This window comes from Polypterus senegalus, chromosome 4 (genome assembly GCF_016835505.1).
Source record: "Polypterus senegalus isolate Bchr_013 chromosome 4, ASM1683550v1, whole genome shotgun sequence".
NCBI classification, from domain to species: domain Eukaryota; kingdom Metazoa; phylum Chordata; class Cladistia; order Polypteriformes; family Polypteridae; genus Polypterus; species Polypterus senegalus.
The window spans coordinates 238,104,962-238,127,463 of NC_053157.1; the positions used below are offsets into that span (position 1 = coordinate 238,104,962).

A 22,502-nucleotide genomic window follows, 5' to 3' on the forward strand; every position below is an offset into this window, starting at 1 on the left:
GTTTACGACGGTCTGCTTTAATGATAAAGTAAACTACGAGGTTAAAGTGGACAATTCGAGATTAAAGCCGAAATTTCCACTTTAATCACAAAATACACGTTTTCACCGTGTCCTTTATTTTTTTCTCAGTGGTTCAAATATAACGCTATACATTGTGTTGCTGTTGTTAAGTTGCAAAAATAAAAAAATTTAAAAAGACGACACAAAAGATGGTATGTGAGACTTTTAAAATGTATCGTGTCATTACGATCGGGAATATGCGACGCTTGAATATAAAAGCACCATGAATGCATCTGTATGTCGGCATTTTGCTTCAACACTTTGAACCATTCATCACACAGCAAAGCGCGCACATCGATCCCCGAAGGATCTCCATAGAGGCTTGCTGTCACATGTAGATAGTAAACAGAGACTCTGACGTCACGTTCCGACTTTTAGCACACTGCGCCCCCCGACTTTTTGCTGGTACTGCAACTCGCGCACGCGTCGCGTTAATTTCTGAGGACCTGCTCAGAGGACGCGTGAAATGAACGCTGGGAACGCGTGGCAGCCATGATGCGGACGGCGTACGCGTTCTGAGCGTGAAGTATAAATGAGCCCTTAATCATCGACGGCGGCGGCGCGCGCAGGTGACTCGTTAGTGAGAAGGCGCGAGAATGAAGCGCGGGAAATCGGCGGTACTCTTTCTGCTCGCGCAGCTTAATTGAGCAATCAGCACGTCACGGCATCGGACTGATACGTCCACACAAAGACCGTGTAGAAGTGACCTCTGTGCTGGTCGACGTTTCTTTAATGAGAGAAAATCATTAAACATCAAGGAAGAAAAGAAGAGAAGAAACGTGACGAGTATTTCTAACTAGGGGGTTTGTTCAAAAATTAGTTTGGGAATGACCCGTTATGTAAGTAGTGGCTTGCTCGCTTAGCTAATTTTGTCACCTAATACCTTACGGTGTTTGAATGTTGAGCACTTGATTACATTTTTCGTTCGATCTTTTGTCTGGATATGAATTTGTTCAAAGGACATCCCTGCCTTTTTGTCTGAACTTCTCCATCTTCCCGATGTTCCCCTCGGCATTTTTCCTTTGCCCTCCTTTCCTTGTAACCTTGTTACATTCCTCTGTATAAAATGTCCGCAGCTCTGGAACTATTTTTTTTTTTTTTTTAGTTTCTTCTAAACCCTCTTTATATTCCTGTCTGTTTTGGTTTTACCTGCCGCTCAAATACTCAAATACTATAATTTGAAGTGGTGCTAATTTAGACCTCTTTTGTTGTACCCAAGATTCTGCAATGTATGTATGTTGTTGACACAAATATGGTTTTATATAGATGTATTATCACTTTTAAAAATGATTTTATTTTGTGCCTTATTAGCGTGTTCATAATAAAAATATAATAATAATATACTTTATTTCAAAGGCCAAAATTCCCCCAGGGGACAAATATCTATCTATCTATCTATCTATCTATCTATCTATCTATCTATCTATCTATCTATAATATAGTGCCTTTCATATCTATCTATCTATCTATCTATCTATCTATCTATCTATCTATCTATCTATCTATCTAATCCTGCCTACTATAAAAAAGTTAAACTCTATTATATAGTGCCTTTCACATCCTGCCTACTCTTCTAAAATTAAATTATATCTATCTATCTATCTATCTATCTATCTATCTATCTATCTATCTATCTATCTATCTATCAATCTTTAGCATCACTATCTATCTATCTATCTATCTATCTATCTATCTATCTATCTATCTATATTGTTTTTTCTTTTTCTAATTGCTTCAACTATCTTTTCATTATCACATATTCTTACTCTAAAGTATTCATATCATGACATCTTTTGTAAATGTTTTCTTTTTATATAAACTCACTTTTTCTGATTCTCTGCTTGCTCTTCCTTTTATATGTTTATTGTTTTTGCTTTTCTCTATGTTTGTCATACCTTTTGCCTCTGACTTGCTCTTCCAAGTTATTTTTTTCCATAGTAGCAATATCTTAATGTTATGTTGTCTTTATTTATCTCAAATTTTGGGTCGATCTTGGAATAAATTTTTAACCCCCTAAGCTTACAATCAGATTCACGTTGTGGAAGGAAAGGAGACCAGAGACATGACCACTTACCTCAGTGGTTCTCAACCTGTGGGGCAGGCCATCCTAGGGGGGTGCAAAGTAACAAAAAGGGGGGCGCGAAGATGTGAAAAAAGAAAACAAGAATCAAAAATATGAAAAAAAACATCTGTTGAAACCAAAACAAATGAACTTAAACTACATTCTGATACTAGAACAATAAATATACAGTTAGATAAATGTCGACAAAAGTTAGGTAGGTATAATACAATATGCATCTACATTTCAAAAAAAATTTTAGGGGTGCGCGATTAAAACTGTTATGAAAACTTGGGTCGCAAATACTTAAAGATTGAGAAATGCTGACGTACCTAATGAGGTGCTTTGTAAAAGTTCAGGTTTGAGAGAGATCCATTATATAAGTATGGGACCTGGCTGACGGTCTTTATAATAAAACACATCCATTGTCTATGCTAATATCTTTATGATTTTTTGAAAATAAATGTTCTTATTATCTACATTTGCTTTTTTTCATTGAAATTCAATGATGAAATGATGTAAAATACAATATTCCTCCCTAACACACTTTTTTTGCAATGAAACTGTGTGTGTGGTCTACCGAAGAACGACATCAATGAGTTTTAGTAAACGTTCAGAATGCAGCACTAAGAAACTTAGCCGGAAACAGAAGATCAGAGCACATCCCCGCAGTATTAGCGCCGTTACCCTGGTTGCCGGTGTCTTTACAAACTAACTTTGCTAATGGTGGACAAGGCCTTTACTATCGTTGGCTTCTTCTTATCTTGTAACAGCGGAACCAAGAACTGTGCCAGTTGTGCATTACAATCCGAGCGGGAAAACTCACAGCAGTAATCGGGTGGCCGTTATGTAAATGTCAAAGCCATCGACAAAGCTCGCTCGGATGCCCCTTCTAAAAGGGGAGCATCTGCACAGCCATCTGTCTTCACTGACGCCTGGGTAAGCAAGTCCTTTTCAAAATAAGCAAACCAAAGCATTTCTAAAAATGTCAGTAAATTTAACGGTAAAAATACTGCAAATGGTGAAAGTAAAATGCCTTTCCTGAAAAAAAGGAAAGTTACCTAATGTTCTATTGAAAACTACCTGTGTATCTTAAAAGCAATGCATTTCATTATTTTTTTACAGCCAAGTTCTCTAAAATGTATATTTTTCTTCCTTCAAAATATGCCAAATACCGTTGACTGTTGCTTTACAATTATACTGAAAAAAAATCTGTTAATTTGACATTGTAAAACTGTTAAATAACGACGGTAATCAATCGTAAAGCGCTGTGCTATCCTAACTTAGACGTTACTATTTGCATAAGGACACGCCCCTTTTACTGTATTATTCCTGGTGAACCGCATACCTTGCAGTATTTGCATAAGGACACACCCCCCATTTACAGGAATGGGTCTAAGGATTTCATCCCGATACCTAATGGCAGTCAAGGTGCTGTTGTCTCGCCTGTGGAGGTCTGTGCGTCCCCCCCATGGATATGACCATCACTGAACCCCACCACACCGGTCATGCTCAACGATGTCGCAATATTCTCCACGGCTTCTCCAGACCCTTTCACGTCCGTCACATGTGCTCAGGGTGAACCTGCTCTCATCTGTGAAAAGCACAGGGTGCCTGCCAGTGGTGGACCTGCCAATTCTGGTATTCTATGGCAAATGCCAACCGAGCATCACGGGCCCTCAGGCCACCCTCATGAAGTCTGTTTCTGATTGTTTGCTCAGAGACATTCACACCAGTGGCCTGCCTGACTGGTCGTTTTGTAGGCTCTGGCAGTGCCCATCCTGTTCCTCCTTGGCCAAAGGAGCAGATACTGGTGGGTCCTTCTGATGGGTTAAGGACCTTCTACAGGGGGCACTGTCCAGCTCTCCTAGAGGAACTGCCTGTCTGTCTCCTGGAATCTCCTCCATGCCCTTAAGACTGTGCTGGGAGACACAGCATACCTTCTGGTAATACCATGTATTGATGTGCCTGCCATCCTGGAGACGTTGGACTACCTGTACCACCAAACTCTGTAGGGTCCAGATATGGCCTCATGCTACCAGTAGTGACACTGACCGTAGACAAAGTGAAATGAGTGACAAAACAGATGAGGAGGGAAAAATGTCAGTGACCTCCCTCCACCTGTTAAACCATTCACTCCTGTTTTGGGGGTCGTCTTATTGTTGCCCCCCTCTAGTGCACCAAAGCAGCTGACACTGATGAACAAGCCCCTCTGCTACTTAACTGAGCAGATCAATAGCCCACAAGTGTCACTGACTTGATGCTATACTCTCATTCAAAAGGGTGCCTTTCATTTCTTGGAGTCATTTATGTAAGCATTTGTTTAGAAATGTTATGTAGGTATGCTACAGAAATGATCAAGTAAGTACAAGAGAGGGATGTACCAGGAGAAACACAAAATATAATAAGAGATGATTTAGAGATCAGCTGATGTCCTGTAAACAACAAGCCTGGATGGTTGTCACATACACAGATATTTCAAGGGTAAGAGTTGAACCTAAGAGGTATGAGAAGAACAAGAGTGTGGTAGAACAGACTTTTATTTCAGTAAGTTACTTGGGTGAAAGTCAACAAACCAATCAGAGCTGTTATGTAAATACAACCGTTTATAAAATGGATAGATAGATATGAAAGGCACTATATCCATCCATCCAGTTTCTAACCCGCTGAATCCGAATACAGGGTCACGGGGGTCTGCTGGAGCCAATCCCAGCCAACACAGGGCACAAGGCAGGAACCAATCCTGGGCAGGGTGCCAACCCACCGCAGAAGGCACTATATGATAGATAGATATAAAAAGCACTATATAATAGATAATTTAGCGTAGTTGGCAGGATTAGATAGATAGATATGAAAAGCACTATATAACAGATAGATCATTTAGCATACTTGGTAGGATTAGAGATAGATAGATATGAATAGCGCCATATAATAAATAGATAATTTAGTGTAGATGGCAGGATTAGATAGATAGACTTCTGTCCGTATTTTTATCCATCTATCTATTATATAGTGCTTTTCATATCTATCTATCTATCTATCTATCTATGTATTGTCACACACATGTGCGTGGAAGGCAGCTAAAGCGTTCAAAAGAAGCTCATTCCCAGTTGGACCAGTGGGTGGCAGAGTGCACTGATCCTTTCTCTCATCTCCCCGCAGACACAAATGTGGGAAATTCCATCTAGCTCCCAGCACATCGCTTCCGGTTCCTCTACTGATTGACTTTAAAACAACTTACCTGTACTATTACTTCAGTTCAGTTGTGGACTTTATGTCTCTAAAGACCATTTTTCTCAACCTTTTGCATTGGCAGCCGACTTTCAAGTATACAGGAGGCAGCCCCAAACCTTACTTTGTGTATCAATACTGTTCATTTGTACAGTAGATACACCTTCTCCATCTTGAAGTACATCCTACATTGGTAAATAATCAAGCCTTGACACATCAAATTGCGCTTCTTTCACTCAGAATATGGAACCAAACTATCTATTTATTTTGGTCATTCTGAAAGAGACTACTGTAATGGATGCTCCCTCTTCAGCATTTGCTGAGGACTAACTTAAAGGTGCAATGGCGACGTTTCCTCCTGCCTGATTCCTGCACACCAATAGTTTTTCTTTTTTTTTTATTAAACTCATCCTAGTAGAGGAAATGTTTCTTTCTTTAATTGATGTGTTGATTTCTTTCACACCAGGATTATGAATACAGTAAGTAAGACCACTGCAGACTCGACTCACCTAGAACACCCTTTAGTTACCAGATTAACATCTCAGAACTGGTTCACTCTTTCCTGTAGATATTCAGCTACTAAACAAACATATTCAGCTGTAACCCCACCAAAGAGTTCTTTCAAGCTTGTTATCGGTACTTCTAGTTAGTTTGCACCACTCTGTGAACTCGATCTTATTGTACGTCTGTATCTTTAATTTATTTCACTGAAACCTTTCAGCTTTATTCCTTTAGAAGGTGCTGTCATCCTATTACAGTACTGCTGCTAGATATTGTTTTCCGCTATTTAGTATGTTATGTCATAGCGTTAATGCCAAGACCAGCTCCTGTTTGGATGACATACGTCAAAGTGTTTCTCGAGTCTGATATATTCTTCTGGAACTCTGAAAAACTGCATATTTATGAGAATCGTTTGCCACATTCACAACAACAGTATGGTTTCTTGTGGAGGTTATTTTCTCCAGAGAGGTTTGGAGCACATACAAGCATGCAGACATGAACTTCACTCGTTAGCTTCAACACTACAGCCCTGTTTTTTTGAGAATGTCATTCCTGTTGATGCTCCATGTAGCACCTGCATCGTTCCTAGTCAAGTTTCCTTTTGTAATTTGTATGGGGTAATGGAGATTGAGAGGATACCAAGGTGGGCCTGGAAGTTCCTTTTCAATAGCCCCATGGATCCCAAAATGCTCATTGTTTTGTCCCATGTGTGGCATATCTCTACATTTTAGATAGTTGCTCCTTCCGTTCCTGCTCTTATGTGTTTCTGACAATGGCTGATACAAGAGAATTGCTGACCACATTAAGAAGACTTTGCAGTTTATCACCAGTATAAATAATTTTATGGTTATGAATGTCACTGTTGTCTAGGAACGCCTTGCCACATTCACCATAGCAATGAGGTTTGCCACCTGTAGGAATGGTTTTATGGCTACAGTTTGCCACATCAATGACAACAACAAGGTTTCCCTCCTGTCTGAAATCTTTCAGATTACTCTGTGTTTCTCTGAACCGTGAATTCAGATGTGAATCTAAAGTTGCTTGATGTCTAAAAAGCATTTGCCACATTCAGTACCATAAGTCTTTTCCCCACTCTGAACTTTTAGAGAGTTGTGAACTCATTAAGATTTGAATCCTCTACGTCATCCAAAACAGCACTAAGGCTTTCCTTCACTCTTTCCAGTAGGAAAAGTGTTTGCCACACTTAGAACAGGCAATGGGATTTAGTGTGGAGTCTCCTGTGAATATCAAGACTGTTCATGTCAGAGAAGTGTTTGCCACATTCAGAACAGTGATGTGTTTTTTCATTAGTGTGACTTTTCTTATGGCTACGAAGACCAGTGCTGGTTTTGAATCGCTTACCACATTCAGAACAACAAAAAGGCTTCTCTCCAGTATGAATTCCTCGATGTTGATGGAGACTTCCGAGGTATGAGAATCGTTTGCCACATTCTAAGCAACAATGGGGTTTCTCTCCAGTGTGAACTCTCATGTGAATATTAAGATTATTGAGTTTTGAGAAATGCTTGCCACATTCAGGACAGTGATGAGGCTTTTCACCAGTATGAATTATTTTATGACTACAGAGCCTAGTGCTGCTTGAGAATTGTTTACCACATTCTGAACACCGATAAGGTTTCTCTCCAGTATGAACTCTGATGTGTTCTCGTAGGTGGCCTCTCTGGAAAAATCTTTTCCCACATTCAGAACAGCAATGAGGTTTCTCGCCAGTGTGAATTTGCCTATGTTTATAAAGAGTACTGACATGCGAGAATCGTTTGCCACATTCCAGGCAACAGTGTGGCTTCTCTCCAGTGTGAATTCTGATGTGACTCTGGAGATGACTTGCTTGTGAGAACTGTCGCCCACATTCAGTACAACCATAAGGTTTCTCTCCAGTGTGAAGTTGTACATGTTTGTAAAGATTGCTGTCACTGGAGAAGCTTTTACCGCATTCAGAGCAGCAATAGGGGTTTTCTGTAGTGTGAAGTTTTGTGTGACTCCAAAAACTGCTACTGGTAGAAAACTTCTTGCCACATTGAGAACAAGCATAAGGCTTTTCTCCGGTGTGGATTCTTTGGTGGACCCGAAGAGTACACGTTTGAGAGAATCGTTTACCACACTCTGAGCAGCAGTGGGGTTTCTCTCCAGTGTGAACACTCATGTGGATATTAAGATTCCTTCCGTTTGAGAACTGCTTGTCACATTTCAAACAATGCCATTTTCCTCCCGTGTGAATTTGGACCTGTTCATAAACTTCTTGTTGATCAGCGTTGATAGCTTCTGTCTGTGTTTGGTTTCCAGAATTGCACTGGACAGAGGCTCCTGTCAAATTTTCGGATCCACTTGTTGATTTCTGGATTTTCTCAGTGTGTTGCTCTCTGCATTGAGAGGACATCTGAACAAACGAAGATATGGAGAGGCTGTCACTCTCGGGTAAATCTGAAATAACACAAACAAATATCTATTAATATATCAATATAAAGATATGTGAGCACTGATGACCCGTGTCCCTAAAAGTCTTGGGAGTGTGGACACCACTATCCAGTAATGGAACCTAGGAACAGTGGAAACCTAATCAGGGGCACAACCCAAAAGTGCAATGCAAAAATGTAGTTTCTATTGGGTAAAATGACTAAATACACCAGGAAATATTCTGAAAAATATTGGCTTCCCCATCTCTCTTCCCTCAGAGGTCAGCAAACATGGGTGTTGCTTTACATTCAAATCTGCATTTAGAGCCTCATGTTAAAAATGTTACCAGTGCTAGCATTGATGGAGTTTCAGAGAATTCCTCTAAAAGTCCGACTAGTGTAAGAGTTTATATGACCTCAGAAAGGGACACGAGAAGAAGTCAGGAAGCTTCCTACACCCCACTCCCTGCGAGAGGAAGGAGTTCACCTCTGAGACTGAGTGACGTCACAGGGTGTAAACTGGAAATGAGGCTTTGTAGTTTTCAGCACCAAAGATGATAATAGTAATAATCATCATCATCCTCATTCTCATCATCAAAGTAGAAAGAATTGGAAGAGGGGGAAAAAGACAGTTAGGTAGGATATTTTGCTAAGTTTCATGTAATGTTTGGCATTTGACAACAACATCAACAGTAATAGTGTAACAAGCACTGGGAATGAAAGGCTGGCACACACACACCAAATGATTATTATTTACTTATTTTCTTAATTCTATTGATTTTTATTGAAATCACACAACATTCCATACAAATAGATCAATTTTTACAAAAATGGGATCCAAGACAAATCAATAATCAATAATGATTATTATTTAACAATGAATGACCCACTGCAATACTTTCAGAACAATCCCTTTTCCCACTGTTATACCTTGTAAAGTCACAGTTACTAAAACTTGCTATGACTATCCTTGCACTGTTCCTAAAGTTGCATTCGCTCTTCCAGTGCTCCCAGTCATCTCCCAGTGCCTTGTGTGGTGTCACTCTCTCCATCATCCCCCCTCACCCCCGCTTCCCCATTTATCCAATGCCATGGAGTCTCTGCCTGCCTTCCTGAACCTTCCCAGGCTTGTCAAGTGTAACACAGATACTCCTGGGAACCCCTGGAATGCAGAGCTCAGCGTTACTTGCCTGTCAATCGCCTATCCAGTGCCGCTTATCTTCAGGGTGATGTGCTGGCTACTGCGTTTACAGCTTTGCATCAGTGACCACCATACTGTGATACTACTTGTGATTCACATTTGGGGCAATGATCTCTATGTGTGCCATCAATTACACTGACAATTCCAGTTATAGAGTGCCTATCATGTATCTATCTATGGATAGATAGATGGATAAGTGAAAGGCACTATATGATAGATAGATACATGAAAGGCAATATATTATAGATAGATAGATAGATGGATAAATAAAAACACTTTATAATAGATATGTAGTGCCTTTCACATATCTATCTGTTATATAGTGCCTTTCACTTATCTATCGATTATATAGTGCCCTTCACTTCTATCTATAATAGTGCCTTTCACATTTTTCTGTCTGTCTGTTATATAGTGCCTTTCATTTCCATCCTTCTATCCATTGTGACAGATAAGGGGCACTGTCATCCCCTTGAACCCTCAAACCAGACACCAGGTAAAAGTCCAATAATTATTTTTATTTGGACTAAAAAATGCACCAAGCACCCTCCACTCAACTATATTCATATACAGTAACAAATCAATAATCACTAACAATAATCAATCCTCCACTCTCCCAGACGCGCCGTCACCCTGCCACCCGACTCAGCTCAACCGTCTTTAATAGTCCTTGACCCGGAATTGTTTCTGTCCCTCAGTCCATGTGACTTTGTCACACTTCCAGGTCAGATAAAAACTCCTCTTCTTCAACCCGGAAGCAGATCATTTCCTTTGTCCATTTGACCAGGACGCACTTCCGGGTTGTAGGGAAAACAATTGTTGTTCATCCCTGCAGTGCCTTCTAGTGGCCCCCGTGGTATCCAGCAGGGCTGTGGATAAAAACTGCATTGTCCATAATTCCCTGCTGGCATTCGAGGCACCTCCATGCTACAGGGAGGGCTCCACCTGGCGGCCTGGGGGTATTGGCCGGCCATATATCACACTATCTATCATATGATGCCTTTTGTGTGTATCTGTCTATCTATTATACAGTGCCTTTCACATCTAGACTCAATGGACAATGCACAGATGACTCTCCCACAACCCTAATCTTAACCGGAGTGTAACGGGGCCCTAATGTTAACCACAGTCTAATGTGAAGGGTGTTACGTGAATGACGTTGAGGGAGTTTTGTGATGTTGGGGTGTTATCTGAGTGACCTCATAGGTACTGCACTCTCTGCAGTTACACTGTTCTCTGGACTTGTACATGGTGTCTGTTTGTGTCGAGTTTGGGGAGCTTGGGTGTCCCCTGGTGGCCACAACACACACACACACACACACACACACATCTGTGTCTCTCCTTCAGGAAATGCAAATGTTTCTAACAAAAGTCATGGACTGGCATCTCGAGATGGGATCAATGGCAGGTCTTTAATCAGTACAGAGGCCGTCACAGAGGGGACAGGCGGCTTGGGTGAGCTTCCTAGTCAGAATGGCTCCTGCATGCTTCTTTTCCCAGTTGGGGTGAGGAAACAATGGATGGATTGGGTGAAATGACCTGTAAAGGACATCTAGTCCCCACCAATATACGTCAGGTGATGGGATTCTCTTGGGATGCCTCCAGTCGGGACACATGCAGGGCTAAATGGAACACGTACACTATATGGACAAACGTATTGGGAAATCTTAATAACTGAATTTGGCTGTTTCATTGCCACAGGGGTATAAAATGAAAGCAGCTAGCCATACAGTCCCCATTTACAGACATGAGTTCTGAAGATCTTGGCACTGATTACAATAAGATGGTTCATGAAATCTCGTCTCTGCTGAATATTCCACGGTCAGCCCTAAGTGGTATTATTGGAAAGTGGAAGCGTTCAGGAACAACCGCAACTCAGCCATGAAAGTGGAAAACAAGGTAAAGTCACAGAGCGTAGGGGGGGGGGTCAATGACTGCATAAAGGTCACCAAACTTGCACTGGCATTAAATGTGCGGTGGGAGTTCAATGGAATTCAGTTGCCAGGGTCAAACAGCTGCATGCAAGCCTTACATCACCAAGCCCAATGCCAAGCGTCAGATGGGGTGGTGTGAAGCACACGGCCACTGGACTGTAGAGTGGTGGAAACGTCTTCTACGGAGTGATGCTTCTCTGCTTGGCAGTCAGATGGGGGAGTCTGGGTTTGGCAGGTGACTGCCTGACTGCATTGTGCCAACTGTGAAGTTTGGTGGAGGAGGGATGAGGGTAGGAGGGCTGCTTGTCAGGGTTTGGGTGCCGTGGCCCCTTACTTCTATTGAAGGAAAATCTCAATCCTTCAGCATACTGGGACATTTTGGATGACGCTATGCTGCCAACTTTATGGAGTTTGGGGAAGGCCCTTTTCTTAGAAGGCTGGAGTCCTTCAACATCTGCAATGAGATGCTGCAGATGTTCTATCAGACGGTTGTGGCGAGCGCCCTCTTCTACGCGGTGGTGTGCTGGGGAGGCAGCATAAAGAAGGAGGACGTCTCACGCCTGGACAAACTGGTGAGGAAGGCAGGCTCTATTGTGGGCATGGAGCTGGCCAGTTTGACATCTGTGGCAGAGCGACGGGCGCTGAGCAGACTCCTGTCAATCATGGAGAGTCCACTGCATCCACTGAACAGGATCATCTCCAGACAGAGGAGCAGCTTCAGCAACAGACTGCTGTCACCATCCTGCTCCACTGACAGACTGAGGAGACCCCACACTATGCAACTCTTCAATTCCACCCCAGGGGTGAACGTTAACATTATACAAAGTTATTGTCTGTTATACCTGCATTGTTATCACTCTTTAATTTATTATTGTCTTTTATCAGTATGCTGCTGCTGGAGTTGGGATTAATAAAGTATCTAGTCTGTTCCAGTGCACAAAGCAAGGCCCAGAACGACCTGGTGGGACGAGTTTGATGTGGAAGAACTTGACCGGCTGGCGCAGAGCCCATCAAACACCTTCAGGATGAACTGGGATGGAGATTGCGAGGCAGGCCTTATCAATCAACATCAGTGCCTGACCTCATAAATGCTCTACAGAATGAATGAATGGGCGCAGTTTCCCACAGAAACACTCCAAGATCTTGTGGAAAAGTCTTCCAAGAAGAGTGGAAGCTTTTATAGCTGCAGATTTCCAACTCCATATTCAAGTCTATGGATTTGAAGGCAATGTCCATGAAAGTCGCGGTGTGGTGTAAGGCTCAGGCATCCCCAATACGTTTGTTCACAGAGTGTATTTGAGAAACGCAGCCCAGTGGGGTTCCTCGGGGGCTGCCGGAAAAGGATTTCACTCCTTTAGGGAGCTTCCGTCTGGCCTGGAAGTGCTTCCCGGTTGTAATTTGTTGGTATTGGAGGAACTCCCGGGTCAAGTATAGAAGAAGCCACGCTGTGCCTTACTTTGCAGATCGGCATCCAGAGAAAGAAGGCGACACCTGCTGGTGGAGTAAAGGAGGAGATAACAAAAGATAAAGAGGGAAGGACAGATGGATAAAATGGTACGGTGATTAATCCCCAATAAGAGCTTGTAAAAAGAAAGGCGTTTAGTAATAAAAAAAAAAATTCTTGATTTGAACCCAGGGCTTGGCGCAGTTGGGTCTGAGGTTTGGGACTCGGTGGCACCCCTTAATGGACACATAAGATAGGATTCATTTATTTCGTTACACTATTGGGTCAACAACACGTAAAGGCTAAACTCCTAGTTTTATGGAAGGCAAAGTCAAGTTCTGGACCCTCTGTTTTACTTTTAGTTATTTATTTTTTTGTGATATAATCGACTAAACTCTTTAAGTCGGCCACTGTTAGTTATCATGCAGCCGAGCAGCTGCTTTCCAATCAAACGAGCATCCAACTCTCACTTCTCTCCTACTGAAAATGCCAACACAAGCACACAGTCCGAGTGAAACGTTTCCACCAACTCCTAAAAACAATACATTTTATTTATATAGCGCCTTTCCCATTCTCTAGAAAGGACATGCATGTCGAGGCGGTGCTGGGCAATCCGCCATTTCTAAAACAGTGGCAGTATGATTGTCCATCATCAATCTTTATTACAAAAAAAAAAAAAAAAATTAGATTTACTTGCGGGTTCCCTGAAACCATCATTGGGTCAACATGATACATGCAATATCCCTAATATTGGAGGAAATGTTTCTTAGCACGCTAAATCTTCCAACAGCCATTGACAAGCATCAGGCAGAATTCTAGCTTGGATATTTGAGAACTCTTCGTCTGTCTACCCGGCCCAGAGCAGTCCGCATACCTTCAATAGAGCCGAGGTCAGGCCGATCCAAAGGCTTCCCGTGAGCCCCATTTAGCCATTTCAGCACCAGCTCTGAGGTGCGTTCAGGGTCGTTTGTCCTGCTGTCCTGTTCAACCTTCTAGCTGATGGATTGAGGTGAGGCTTGAAGATTCCTCTTTCGTTATCCCACCCACTTTGTGTAACACACCATCTTTAAGGCTCCAGAGTGTGTGCGGTTACCACAATCGGGATTAATACTTGAATGACCAGAGCCTACGAAAAAACTCGTAATTCCGTCTCACCTTAAATCGCTTCTTAAATCCCTTCACACCTCTCTGCCAGCGTCCTTTGTCCTCTAAATGTGCTGATAAAGAGAAGCTTGGAGCAGCCGGCTATTCCATCCCCTCACCAATTTAGAATGTGAACGAACTTCTCTCAGCTCACACCTTGATTGAGTATCTGGGAGTGAAGTGGAGTTTTAGAGTGGAAATAATAAATTGTTGTTTGGAACACACGCATTTCATGTCTGTTCCGTTTCTACAGTAATCTGTGTACACACATTGTTAAAACAGAAACGCTTTTTATATTCTAGTAGTAGATGACAAAATGTAGGCATAAACTATATAATGTATGAAGCCTGAAGTCCAAATATCAAAGAAACATTTTCAGAAGAGGTACAAATATAACACAATAATTGGGCTTTTATTCAAAAATATAACTGCAGAAACAAAAAGCCGCCTTAACATGCGACTTTGATACCTGACACCCTTTTATTGTAACTTCCTCCGCTCTTAGTCTTACTATTTTAGAATAAAAGCATACATTTGATTTCAGTCTGTAACAGCCGGTGCATTTTAATGATCCTTGTAAAGTTTAGCTTTGTTTATTTTTTTTTAATTCACTTTTCATTCTCTGTGTGTAATAAAAACCACAGCATAGAGAGAAGTGTGTACATTGCTTCTTACAGGAAAAGGCGATGGAAAAAGTGCACTTGAAAAAAAGTGCACTTTTGTTATTCTTTTACACCAATATATGTTCCTGTGTTTGAATGACACGGGCAGATGGGGAGTGTCTGATGATTGCATATAGCGCCGAAGTTACTGCTCTTTACCATTCTCTCCTCTGCATGCCTTGGAGTACAAAAGAAACAGCGTGCAGCTGCGGGGACTGGCAGGAACACTCAATAAAACTGAATAAAAAGAAAATCAAGTGACGGTGAGATACGAAGAAGGCAGCTTCGCCAGCGTCTGTGTGTCAGAACCCGGGGGGGGGGAATGTGTTTGTTAGTATGCATCGTGGTACACTGCAGAGCTATAGCGCGTCTTTAGTGAAAACAGCCGTGTCAGATGGGGTTGTATGGATTGATTCTGTACGCGACTGAGAGAGTGAAAAGTGAATAAAAAAAAAAAAAAAACAAAGCTAAACTTTACAAGGATCATAAATTGCACCGGCTGTCACAGACTGAAATCAAATGTATTCTTTAATTCTAAAACAGTAAGACTACGCAGTTTACTAAGCAGTTTACTTCTCAAAACGGAGAAGCACAGGATCGAACTCGTAACCTTTTGATTCCTAGTCAGTGGCTGATTCTATTGCACCACGGAGACAGTTATAATAAACAGATGTCAGCTGTCAATGTCGCATGTTAAGGTGGCTTTTTGTTTCTGCAGTTATATTTTTGAATAAAAGTGCAAATATTGTGTTATATTTGTACCTCTTGTAAAATGTTTCTTTGATATCTGGACTTCAGGCTTCATACATTATATAGTTTATGCCTACATTTTGTCATCTACTACTAGAATATAAAAAACGTTTCTGTTTTAACAATGTGTTGACACAGATTACTGTAGAAACGGAACAGACATGAAATGCGTGTGTTCCAAACAACGATCTATGATTTCCACTCTAAAACTCCACTTCACTCCCAGATACTCAATCAAGACGTGAGCTGAGAGAAGTTCGTGCACGTTCTAAATTGGTGAGGGGATTGAATAGCCGGCTGCTCCTGGCTTCTCTTTATCAGCACATTTAGAGGACAAAGGACGCTGGCGGAGAGGTGTGAAGGGATTTAAGAAGCGATTTAAGGTGGGACGGAATTACGAGTTTTTTCGTAGGCTCTGGTAATTCTAGTGTTAAACGTTGGGTTGAATGTCTCCTCCCCATTTCTTAACCAAACACACCTCAGGTTATTCTGCCCAAAACAACTCCATTTTTTTTTGTCTCATCTCACCATAAAACTTTCCAGCAGAAGGCTTCTTCTTTCTCCCTGTGATCATCCACAAATTTAAATTGAGCTTGAAGGTGTCAATTTTGAAGCAGGGGCTTCTCTCTTGGACAAGCTATGGCCATTCAAAGCTCGCTCGACTGTGAACGGTGACACGGGTGTTCTAGAAGCTTCCAGTTTGTAGCAGTCCGATCTCTTGGTGGTTCTTGGATGGTATTTGACCATTGTCACCAATTCTCTCTTGGCTTAGGGTGGCTCTTCTTCCTGACCTTGGCATGGTGCCTACAGCTCCACACAAACTGATGATCTGAGAACGGATGATCTTGGAAGGTGAAGTTGTTTAGCGGTGGCTCTGAGAGTCAGTCCTCTCGGTCACATCTGCACTGAACGTCTCTGACTTTCCCGTTGTGACAAGTGCTCGTCCGATGAGTGAGGAGATCATCCTGACCACTGACGGGCAGTTAAGAGGCACAGAGTTCAGACACATTTGGGAACCTTCAGCACCACTTCATTCATAACCAAAGGATATTACTGACCCTGAATGTATAGTTTTGACCAGATGAGGGATTCAGAAAACCCACAACAAGTTCAAATTTACATGCCAAACTTCTACTTTTTTTGGTAATAAAGAAGAATGTTGTCCAATCATTTCATCACAGGAAGAGAACAATCGACAACCCCACCCAGGCATACAGGGCCACCATAGGAGTGAATGGAAACGTTTCACCACAAGTGTATCTCAAACTTGTACGAGTTCTCCGTTTCACCTCTTTTAATATTTAATCACATTACTTACGTATCCCAACACTCCCAGACGACTGCTGCTCTTCATTTCCGTCAGTGACGTTCTCTTCAAACTCCGATTTCAGATTCAGAGAGTTCTGCTGGGCAGGCAGCTGTCCCGTATTATTGAACCAAGGCTGTGAACTGGAATGGGACCCTTCAGATGAATGAGCAGGCCTGAAAATACTCCCAGATTCCTGCTTGTGCTGCCCGAGACCAACGAGGAAATCTTCCGACTCGTCGACTTTAATGTCAACAGTCTCCTCTTTGACGGCAGAAACTCCCTCTTCGCCATCCTCCAGCTTCACACACAAAGCCGCTGGGGCCCCCCACTCACAGTCCTCTTGTTTGATGCGTGCCAGTCTCTCGTCTACACTCTCGTCTCTCTCCGAGGCCATGTTCTGTGTTAAACTCTTCTTTCCTTCCCGGTGTTTGCTCTTCTGTTATCCAATTGTTTTTGTCATTTAAACAGCTGGTGCCTGGAGGGGATTAGAGACCTCGACGGTATTGAGAAGGTGGCTCCTGTAAAAATAAAAGTGACACAAAAAGGTCATCACCAATAAGAAACACAGTTCAAACTTAAATTTCAGTATAAACCCAACACAGACTGACGAAGTGTTTATGAGGGATTGGGAATACTGTGAGCATTTGGAGCAGGAAAACAACTTGATAGGAAGACTGATCAGGACAAAGCCTCGGGAATTTTCTCACTTTGACTCGCTTCATAATGACAGCACAGGTTTGAGAAACTTTAATCTTGACATTTCCACGTTAATCTCATTCTTTATTTTATCATTAAAGTAGAACATCATAAACATCATCTTAAAGTCAATGTTTAATTTATTAAAGTCAACATTTTGACATGATTATGGATGTAGACCTTTTTTCTTCTTCACTGTGTCCCTAACACCCTCAGACACTCACCTTTTCACATCAACTCTGACATCTGACCACTTCTATTGTTATTTCAGGGACTGTGCAGCTTTCTGAACTTGAACTTTTGCCTGCCCACCGCCATGCTGTGCCACTCTGTCATTTTACTTTTGTTGCTCATACCACTGCCTAAGCCACCAGAAAGTAGATTTTTCTTTGTCTCCACTTCACTAAGCAAGACCTCCACTTCGCATTCACCGAAATTCTTCTTTTGTCTTTTAATGAAACACTAAACAAACAGGGCTATTTATACCGATTTGCATATTCAAATATGCCAAATCCTGGGAGGAGTCGGGAGGGGCGGGGCTCTAGGCACGTACACATGTGTTAAAATTCACATTGATTGAGATTTATAAAGGGGAAGTGTGTCGAACTTTGCTTTACACACAGTTGCGTATCAGAATTTATTTGTGCATACTCACATTTCAGTTTTTTGTCCAAACGCCATATTTTAGTGTGAATTCTACACCAGGCATTAAACGTGAGGCCCCAGGAGTTTTAGAACAATGTGCTCTGGAAAAGATAAGGCAAAGTTATTAGGGACATTTGGCCACAGTACCAGAAAACGTTGCAGTAGTGGGGGGTACATTGCTACATTGGGGCCTGCGTGGCTCACCATTATAGAATCTACTAACAACAACAACATTTATTTCTATAGCACATTTTCATACAAATAATGAGCTCAAAGTGGTTTACATGATGAAGAAAAGAGAAACAAAAGACAATGTAAGAATTTGAATAAAACAACACTAATTAACATAGAATAAGAGTAAGGTCCGATGCCCAGGGAGGACAGAAAAAACAAAACAAAAAAAAAAACTCCAGACGGCTGGAGAAAAAAATAAAATCTGCAGGGGGTTCAGGCCATGAGACCACCAAGCCCCCTATGAGCATTCAACCTAACATCAATGAAACAGTCCTCTTTGTAATTTACTAAGAATTCTTCACTGTACCAGAGGATGATTTAGGAAAATGGGGGACCACCTTCCAGAAGACTGACCCCTTGAAAATGTCCCAAAACCATTACATCTACCAAGGAAGGACCAAAAAAGAAAGAAATGGAGGCTTCTGAAATTGTCCAGGTCAGAAATCCCACTGAGATGCTGTGGAGGAATTTCTGCTGAGAAGACATTCCTCAGCTGCATGGAGGTGTGGGAAACGCTTTCTCCTACTCCATGTCAGAGACTGCTAGATGGTTATAGGGAATTCTGACTTGAGGGGGATGATACCAGAAATTAGTCTTCAATCTGCCTCAAGAATGATTTATAATATGAAGAGGTAGAGGAAGTGACGGCGAAGGCGGCATGAAATGAGAACAGTGCCCGTACGCATGCCCCGCATGGCCACCCTGTTGCCTAGAGTTGATTCTACAATAAAATAAAATAAAAATAACAAGAGGAATAACCTTGGAGGTCAATCATCACCCTGAACACAGACAGTAGACGTCCCATAGTATACGTGTACTAAACTTCAGGTCAATAATTCAAACGGTTTGCGAGCTACAGGTGATTTAACATCCTGGACAGACAAACGGGCAGCCATGGAAGACAATATATACATATATACTGTAGGTTTTTTTTTTTTTCTTTAACAGGTCAAAGTAGTTTGTGCTTCTCAATACAAGCAAACTGCAACCAAGCAAAGCAGCGCTGCGGACCGACTGGCAGGCATCTCCTTGTCTGGTCACTGGCGCTACTTGTGGCTGGCCGGTGAACTGCACGGTATTCTTTGATTTGGTGCAGTTGCATTATTACAAACTATTACTAACATCTTTTTTTTTTTTTGTTTCTGTGACTCTGCTATCCTCCCCTCCTTCTACATCTTATATATAAAGGTTGGGAGCCTGCACAGATAGTGTGCTGCTGCACCCACCACATGACGGACCACCTGGGTTGGGACCCAAGTGCATTGTGTGACATCTCAGCAGTACACTGGAACAGTGCGAGGTTTTTAACAATATAAAAGATAACCAAAGGAGAAACTTTGGGCTGAAAAATGTTGCTGTTTTAAATAGCATGTGGATAGGAATTACTACCTGTATTTTAGACCTGATTTAATTTAGCTTGTAGTCGTAGTTGTATTTAATAGGCATAGAAACTAAGCTGTTTGCATGACACCCTGTCCATTTTTTTTTTTTTTGCTTCTAGAAAAGGTATGCTGCTCTATTTTTTGCTAAGAATATATTAGATTATGTAGGCAGATATTTTTTATTGTGTGAGGCTATTCATATTGCAGATAGATAGATAAACAAGAAAAGCACTATAAGATAGATAGATAGATAGATAGATAGATAGATAGATAGATAGATAGATAGATAGATAGATAGATAGATAGATAGATAGATAGATAGATAGATAGATAGATAGATAGATAGATAGATACTTTATTAATCCCAAGGGGAAATTCACAATTATGTTCAGAAGCCATTAAGAACTCTAACAGAATGTCAGGTAATATAGCGCCTTGATGTGTGGAGTACAAGTCACAGAAGGTTCTGCTCAACCTTTATGAAGCACTGGTGAGGCCTCATCTGGAGTCCTGTGTGCAGTTTGGGTCTCCAGGCTACAAAAAGGACATAACAGCACAAGAAAAGGTCCAGAGAAGAGCGGCTAGGCTGATTCAGGGCTACAGGGGATGAACAAAGAGGAATGACAGAAGGAGCTGAGCCTTAAGGATAATTTCAATAATAGAGATACCAGTGGTGTGTCTTTCATTTCCTAGGAACATCTGAGCACTGTGGTGTTTTCCGAACGACGGTTTTTAGTGAAGCAGTATTTAGTTATGAAATGAAATCAAATGTGAAAAACTGGCTGTGCACAAATGTTGGTCCCCTTGTCATGTTGCTGATTTGAATGCCTGTCACCAAATTGGTTGGATGAACTCGTTAAGCCTTGAACTTTATAGACAGGAGTGTCCAATCATGAGTGGTCAAAGGTATTTAAGGTGGTCAACTGCAAGTTGTGCTTCCTTCCCTTTGACTCTCCTCTGAAGAGTGACAGACAGCATGGGATCCTCAAAGCAACTCTCCAAAGATCTGAAAACAAAGATTGTTGAGTCTCCTGGTTTAGGGGAAGGCTACAAAAAGCCATCTCAGAGGTTTAAACTGTTAGTTTCAAGTGTAAGGAATGGAATCAGGAAATGGAAGGCCACAGGCACAGTTGATGTTAAACCAGCAGGTCTGACAGGCCAAGAAAAATACAGGAGTGACACATGACAGGATTGTGAGAATGCTTACAGACAACCCACAGATCACCTCCAAAGACCTGCAAGAACATCTCGCTGCAGAAGGTGTGTCTGTACATCGTTTTACAATTCAGAACATCTGTATGGCAGGGTGATGAGAAAGAAGCCCTTTCTGCACTCACGCCACAAACAGAGTCGCTTGTTGTATCAAATGCTCATTTAGACAAGCCAGATTAATTTGGGAACAAAGTGCTTTGGACAGATGAGACAAAAATGGAGTTATTTGGTCAGAACAAAAAGCGATTTGCATGGTGGAAGAAGAACACCGCAGTCCAAGAAAAACACCTGCTACCTCCTGTCAAATTTGGTGGAGGTCCCATAATGCTGGAGAGGGGTCCGGCTGCAGCCACTGTGGAGCTCCACAGTAAGTGGAAACACGTGACCTCCATGGTCGGCGGAAACCGCCTTCAAGCATTCACGCATGCGTTAAACAGATTAGGCAACACCGTTAAGTGTGTGATGACGTAGCCTTTCAATACGCAAGTGCACGCAGATCGGGCCGGCAACGGGAATCACGTAGTGACACACACCACATGCGCTTAATGAAAAAAAACATTAAAAACAAAAATATCCACTTTACAGCACGGCCCGATCGGAACTGTGCATGCAGTACAATTTGACATTACAGAATATTATTCATTTTAGTTCCACATTAGTTAACCAAAATGAAAATATTAATCCTGCAAAATAAACGAAGCAGCCTTTGTGGCGTAACGTTGATGTCCAATGTTCAACCGCCGTAAGAGGAAGCTTAGGTGTGCACACCTGATAAGCCCCAATTAGGGCGAAACACATGCGGTGTACTCTTTGTATTATTTGGCAGGTACTGTACTATATATATATATATATATATATATATATATATATATATATATATATATATATATATATATATATATATATGTAGTGTTTTTATTTTCCCACTCACGTAAATCATATAAAGTTTCCTTTCCGTTTTGATCTATTGTTGCAACTTCCCTCTTATGAGCAAATTGTGTTTGTTTAAAAATATCTTTAGACATCAGTTATTATTAATAAAACTGCCATTTGTCTTAAGGCATCAGGTTTATAAAACCTAACGTATCCAACCAGTTTTTATAGAAATATATGATCCTTTTTCAAAAAAAGAAAAGAACACTGTGTCGCTGACTGTCCCTGTCCTTAGTGCTGTTACTGTCCACTTGTTAAAATTCTTTAATTCGTTCTGAGTTGTGCAATCAGGTCAGATGCCGAAGAAATGAAGAGCATAAAGCCACTGGTTCAAATACTCATTTATTCCAATGGCTATTAATCTTACAAAGAAGTTTAACTTTATATGCACAGACTTAAATTAAGGAAATGAGCTATTATCACTTAAACCAATCTATTTGATCAATTTTTTTTTTACAGTAAGTTGCTTGCTGCTATAGTTCATATTTATAATACGTTTGTTCTTAGTGATGTTTTTAATATTATTTCAAGGCATCTTTGTAAAACACCCTGAGATAATATGGAGAAATATTTCGGACAAAATTAAATAAATAAATAAATGCGTAAATAAATAAAAGTATTGTGAAATGTGAGCATAAATAAATAAATGTATCATGAAATGAAGCCTTAATAAATAAATGTATCATGAAATGATA

General features: G+C 41.3%; 1 protein-coding gene across 1 annotated transcript in view; it reads right to left on the reverse strand.

Annotated features, from left to right (window-relative positions):
* Window positions 1-5,111: 5,111 nt before the first annotated feature.
* The window catches only part of LOC120528928 (zinc finger protein 850-like), a 52,444-nt gene continuing 35,053 nt past the window's right edge, over window positions 5,112-22,502 (reverse strand). Inside the window, 2 exon segments of the mRNA XM_039753005.1 lie at window positions 5,112-8,293; window positions 16,715-17,146. Of these exon segments, the coding sequence (XP_039608939.1) occupies window positions 7,056-8,293; window positions 16,715-17,146 (1,670 nt within the window). The 3' untranslated portion in view covers window positions 5,112-7,055.